The following is a 7,045-nucleotide window of genomic DNA, read 5'->3' as shown; positions in this document are numbered from 1 at the left end:
ATCGACATATCTTAATAATCGAAAAGTTCTATTTTATAGTTATAACAAAACTACTGTATTGTTTTAATCGATACACATTTATATTAAAATCATGTACATTAACAATAAAAATATTTAACGAAACGTTTATCACATTTATTAGAATATATCTCAAAATAATTCTAGAACCTCTTTAATAAGGAAAGAAAGGAACAATTAATTATGAAAATTGATATCAAGATAGAAATTCAGACGAATCAAATTTAAGCATACTTGGAATAGTTGGCACTCGTCTAACAATAAGAGGAAGTCTTAATACAAGATTGAAATATACTACGTAATTGAGATGAGAATTATGCTTTAAGAATTTGCTGTTCCAGTCTCGTTCAATACGCATTAATAATTTTATCGTCAAATAATTTCTACATTTTCATTGATAAAATCTACACATAAATATATGAAGAAAATATTTTTAATTTGACATCTTATATTATCAATGACATAAATTAACATTTCTAATAATTTCAACTGTCTTATTCAACATTCATCGTATCCTTATATAAAAGTAAAAGGATTTAACTTTTTTCCACGAAACGATAATCTCTTAGTAATTATATTTTAAATGATTATGTTACATGTCCAATTAGATGATCTTAAAATAAGAATGACGGCGCTTTTAAACGAATAAACATCATCCAACTGTTAAAGATTTAAATTATTAAATGTGATTAACAATCTGCAACGATGTCAAGTTATCTTAGGCCATCCAACGTAGAAGTATACATTCCTCGTTCTTGATGATTCAACGCCATATTTCTGGAATGCGATCAAAGCAAATAGGAGAGATATGAGATTATTTCTTTACCTGTTTAAATCTCTTGAGACTTTATACTGATATCTTTGCATTCTTTTGCACTTTCATTGCTGGAACGGTTATACCTTCGATATATTATCTTTTCATATAACATCGGCAAAAGTTTTCTGTATATCTGTCCTACATTTTGTAATAACATATGTTTATATTTTTGAAAAATAAGCTGCAAAAATATAAAATATTCAAAACATGATCAAAAATTATTAATGTAACAATATAAACTATAACATAACATAATCATCATTTGATGTAACATATTAAGAAATAAAGAATACACGATAATACATTTAAAATCCAAGAGTTATTCCTGTTACACACAAATAAAAATTTATGGAGTTACTCGGTGAAATGATCAACAAACAAGCTTATAGTTTCGAGAATTTATTATAAATCTCATAGGGGTTCCTATATACATCTTGGGTATGCTTCTAACGCTTCTACTAATCGAACAAGTATAAAAGTATGTTCTTCGATTATTCGTTTAGTTCTAAATAATTATATTGATTTAAGTTATACATTTTTGTATTGATAAGAAAATTAGTAATGCAATACATAAATCACTTTTTCCGCAATATATAAAGGTTGCAATGTATAATTTTATCAATTACAATAATAACTATCTCCGAAAATCTAAACGAATAAATCGACTAACATTGAAAAATCACTTTGGTCGAATTATCGTCTTTATTTTATCATCCTTAATCTTCATTTATGTTATATAATGGAAGTGATACTTCTAGAGTTTGATACATGTTATGTATATATACCAACAAAGATTTAATATAAAGGCAACGTAATATCATCCTCAATGGATGATATAAGAATGTATTAAATCTATAGCGTATAAAAGGTCTAAAATACAAGAACTTGACAAATAAAGCCGCATACGAAATGAGATTTTTCCAAAGATATAGATTTTTCTTCGTTATTTCTTATTTTGCTCTTAAGATACACTGCAGTAATAACATTCAGTTTCGTACCTACATTTTACATCTTTGATTTTTACAGTTTCAACAGATATTAAAATTTTCGGAAAATGAGTATTCTTATACCGAATAAAAGTTACATGAATAATTACTACGTTCTCTTCAAAAATATATAGAATATATATCCATATCACTTAAAAAATTATATACTGTCATGTATAATATGTAATTATTGAATATTTTTAATAAGTATATGTTATGGATCATTTATGGTAGTCAACAATATTTCATTACAGCAAAGTAGGTCATAAAAAGTTGTTATTATAAATGCAATAGTAACATTGTAACTTATCTGATAGTAACGCGATTTACTATACTAGAAAAAAGGTAAGTAATTAATTAAGTGTATTATAATTAATTTTCAAAAATTGACAACTCAATTTATGTAACACAACATATTTTTAACCTCCTTATCAAATTCAATGAATTATAAATTAGAAGTATAAATATTGTACTTCATTAATTAAACATGGAGATATGTCTTTCTATTACATAATATGAATATTACATTATATGAATAAGTGCGTATGTGAAATATAAATTTCATAACGATAATAGCTATGAGATAATATGCATAAAATAATATTCAAGAAATTATTTCCAAATAAACGTCCTATTAAATAATTAATATAATTTGCATTACAGAATTATTTTAATTTATAATCGGAGTAAAATCTACAAAGTGTGAGGGACTAACTGTTACTAAGAAAAAACGCCACAACTCTGACAATTATTGACATTTTTATTTGAAATTTTCAAGAAAAAATTGAAAAATGATTTTATTTCACTAAACAAAACTTATTGTTCGATGATACCACCTTTGGCATTGATGATGGCATTAAGTCTGCTGATGAAAGTGGGATTGTGGGATTAGCTGCCATTCTCGGTGAAGACATGTTTTGAGCGCGTCCAAACTTCGATGTTTTTTAGAGGTGTATTTTGCAGATCAAGGTGTCCTCTAAAAAACACTAAAGTTTGGACGCGCTCAAAACATGTCTTCGCCAAGAATAGCAGCTAATCCCGCAGTCTCTCTTTCGTGTAGCGTGCGAAGCGTTCATCAGCAGACTTAACGCCATCATCAAGGCCAAAGGTGGTATCATCGAATAATGAGTTTAGTTTAGTGAAATAAAATCATTTTTCAATTTTTTCCTGAAAATTTCAAATAAAAATATCAATATAATTGTCAGAATTATGGCGGTTTTTCTTATAGTAAGTTAGTCCCTCGCACCCTATATTATCATATAATCTAACCGATCTAACCGAAAAAATGATGTAAAGATAATTACAAATCATAAATCATAGGTTGTAAAATTGGGAGACATGTACTGAAATTAAACAACATATTGCATTTCTGTACATGCGGCTTAATTATTTTATATTATACCATGTTAAATGTTGATACATTTCATAGAATTAAGTCTTTATTTATAAAATAGTTATGTTAAAAGTGTTAATAATAATCATGATAAAATTGTACTCTCTCCCCCCCTCTCTCTCTCTCTCTCCCTCTCTCTCCGTTATAACGTAATTTATTCGTTCTCTTCTAAATGATCTTATTCCAAAATTGACATCGAAAAATTCTGCACTACAAGCAATCTATACGGTAGGAATAGCATTAAATTCTTCTAATTTAATTATCGAAAATATATATTATATCCTAATATCGAAAAAATATTTCCGAAAATTATAGAACAAATACATGTGCTCGAGAAAATTGTAAGAACAATAACAAAATCAGAATACAATTATTTTTAATTGATTAATTAGAAGAGAAACAATCTATTAAAAAATAAAATCAAACTTCTGATTGTATAATTTTTGGTATTTTTCTCGAAAATATACAATTTTTTCCCTTTTTTCTGTATAATAATACCTTGACTGTCATGATAGCTTACATGATGACACACCATTTCTTTGTACTCTCCATTGGTTCAGCCGTCATTTTATTGTCATCATTTTTTATCCCACTAATGTCTAACTTGGTAGATTCAAATTTATAAGGTGTAGCTTTTGGTGTGGATACCTGCATACTAGGTATACGTAAACCTTTCAATAGATTAATAGATGTATTGAAAATGCTACTTTCTTCATCCGTTTTCTGCTTTTTCGCCGAACTCCAATTTCCTGTTTCAATTCTGCGTTTTCTGTCTAATGGGCTACCATTCATAGAGAAACTATCGGATAGTAAACCAGCACCATAAGGTAAGATTTTAGATTCAATTCCTTCATCCTGTGGCATGGACATAGTAGAGGTATTGACGAAAAGAGAACTATTCGGTGATATCCTATTCTCACGCAAAGTAACATGTCGCATTCGACCGATGGAATGTCTTCCCGAGATGTTTCTCAGCGTCCTTCCAAATGACTGGTCTTTTAACAGTTGATTCGGTATACCTTCCGTATTGCTTACGTCGTAGAGCTTCAAATTATCTTTCAGACAATCATTGAGTCTAATTTTTACATCTTTTAACATTATAGATGAATCATAGGAAATAAATGATGGATCATTTATAGTGTCATCAATACTTTCTTTATCTTTCTGTATGTCGCTCTGAATAATGGATTCCGACGTTTCGGATAATTCTGATGTTGTAGATTCAACAACGTTGTCGACCGAACAACTTTCATTGTTGGTTGGAGCTTCACTTTGCATCTCTTCTTTCTCATTTATATCATTCTTCATTTCCTCTGGTGCTGGAAGTAATTCTTCTCCCTGTCCATCGTCCTTTGGTTGTTTATCGTCTAATATTTCTTTTCCATTGCTTAAAGAAATTGGTTCCGCTTCGTATATCAATTTAATATCATTTGCCTCTTGTTCCTCTTTGGTTTCAGTGTCAACATCTCCTAATAATACTTCTTTTTCTTGGGGAATAGTTTTATTCTCCACAACAAATACTTCCTGGATAGTTTTTGTAGTTTGAAGCTCGCTTGAAATATTTTCATAGGCATGATCAATATGTTCTTTGCTCATAGCAGATTTCTCAGTTTCGGCAGCTTTGTTGTTACCGTTTTCTTCTGTAACATTTTCTTTTTGAATTGAAACATTCAATTTGATCTTCCGATCCTGGCTGCATGTGTGTATTTTTTATTTCTGGATTTTTTAATAGTATTTTGTGTTGCTTTGTTTGATGTTCAATTTTTGTTGGAGGACGAAGTTTGCTCTATAACATACATTATTTCCACATTGCAAAGACCTAAGGCAATGAGAACCTAACAAATAATTTTAAGTCACAAACTTATAAGTATGAGTTATGCATTATGCATTTTCATCAATTTACAATTATTATATGAATTGCATATTTAATTATTATTTATATATTATGCACAGTATTTTTATAAAAATTTAATTATATTAAAAAAATATATATATAAGTCAAAATTTAACTTATTTAGCAAATAAAGATGAAATTGTTTCCATTTAATATTTTACTGTAAATAAATATTAGTAAATAAATTTAATGTATATAAAATATGTACATAAAATATTTTCATATTATATAAAATTATACTTATCAATTAATTTTATTATTTGTCTCTCGCTCATTTCTTTCTCCCTATAAATTATGAAACATAAAGAAATATAAACATAAGATTGTTATTAGATAACATAAAAAAATATTCTTTATAAAATATTTAATCAACAAAAGAATCTATAAACAGTAATAATTATATCAAATAATTAAACATATATATCAGACATATAAAATATTACTATAAATTCATACTGATAAGTCCATACCTAATCTATACCAAAAGATAACATTATTTTAATTATAAGTTTAATAAAGACTCTTAATAAATTCTGTTGTTTTTTGAGGTAAATACTTAGTAATGTCCAAACAGATAAAATATAATACTTTAACATAATACAATTCCAATAATTATGACTATAACATAATTTTTAAAAATAATTATATGATATCTATGTATTACAGTCAAAATAATCATATTATACATTTGTGTATTGTTTGAAAGTATAACAGTTTCAAAATCATAAATAAGGGAAAAAATTAAGAGAAATTTGAAGTATATACCTTAAAATTCTTCCCTGGCCCAGGTGGTATTCTTTTCTGTATTCCAGCCAGTTTTAGCCTAAAATAAAAATAAGATATTCACAATCAATGAAGAGATAAGCCATATTACAAATGGCCTTTGAGCAAGAAATGCTGGAGGTGATGAGAGGAACTAATTTAAAAGTATGTAAGTACTAATTTAAAAAAGGTAAACCAAAGTTTCTCATGTCTATCTAAGAATGAAAATATCTGTCTTTTCTCACATGCATCGTTAGACTGGTATTACATTTGTCTTACGACAAAGATTGTAAGTTTATTGATTGGTTATAGGATAGAGAGATCTGACACCTCTCCTTCTTGCAGCTAATCAATAAGGCTTGAAATGTTTTGTCATACGACAAATGTAATATCAGTCTTATAATGTTTTCTCTGTAAAATAAGCCTGAAACGTTCGTATCTTGTTCATCAATATATTTCGTTTTAAAATGTTTTAAAATAACTCTCTTAAATCTTTTAAGTTAACGTTCTAGATTATCAGCAAAATTCATTCTTTGCTTCAAAATTCTGTAAAGCTTATGCGATACAATTATAGAATATCATGAAGATATACTTAAGGATGACTATAATATCAATATAATCTCTCAGTTCTTTAACAAACATTACAGAATACAAAGCTCCGACACCCTATAAACAGCAGCAAGCAACTAACAAGTTCCAAGTGTTGCATCAAATACCAATACGCAAACAATTTACTACAATCAGCAACTCTACTCCAGGTAGACCTGGAGTGAGTTGATCAGGCAGACTTGGAAAAAAAAAGGAGATAAAACATACATCTCGCAACTGAGAAACTCTGGTGGAACTTGCAATTCGCTGTTGCTGATTGTTTCTACAAACCTGTTCGAATTCTCGTACTCGCGCTGTCTCTCAGGCAAGCTAGATTCAGAAGCTCTCGACGGCGCGGTCGTTGCCTTAAGCCTCCGAACGTACAAATTCCTCTCATCGCCCCCAGGGGCCGCCTTCTTTGGCGTCTTACCCATGGCCACGACAGCGATTTAGCGGCGTGCCTATTAGTCGCGCCCAATTAAACTCCACGCCCTTTTTTTTTTGTTTTATATGATCTTACTTGATCTTACTTGCGTGCAACAAGCCAGCGTGAGGTCCTCTACTTGGCGTACGAGAAGTTAATCTTG

At 28.9% G+C, this 7,045-nt stretch overlaps 1 protein-coding gene across 1 annotated transcript; it reads right to left on the bottom strand.

Annotated features, from left to right (window-relative positions):
* Positions 1-3,671: 3,671 nt before the first annotated feature.
* On the bottom strand, positions 3,672-7,039 carry LOC108727375 (uncharacterized). The gene is given in 4 exon segments (XM_018455487.1): positions 3,672-4,907; positions 4,909-5,000; positions 5,874-5,931; positions 6,750-7,039. Coding segments are annotated over 4 exon segments (1,470 nt in total). The 5' UTR covers positions 6,893-7,039; the 3' UTR covers positions 3,672-3,730.
* Between the last annotated feature and the right edge of the window lie 6 nt (positions 7,040-7,045).

Source organism: Mycetomoellerius zeteki, unplaced genomic scaffold (genome assembly GCF_001594055.1).
Source record: "Mycetomoellerius zeteki isolate Tzet28-1 unplaced genomic scaffold, Tzet1.0 scaffold481, whole genome shotgun sequence".
Classification (NCBI taxonomy): Eukaryota; Metazoa; Arthropoda; class Insecta; order Hymenoptera; family Formicidae; genus Mycetomoellerius; species Mycetomoellerius zeteki.
This window is presented reverse-complemented; position numbering and strand designations above follow the sequence as displayed.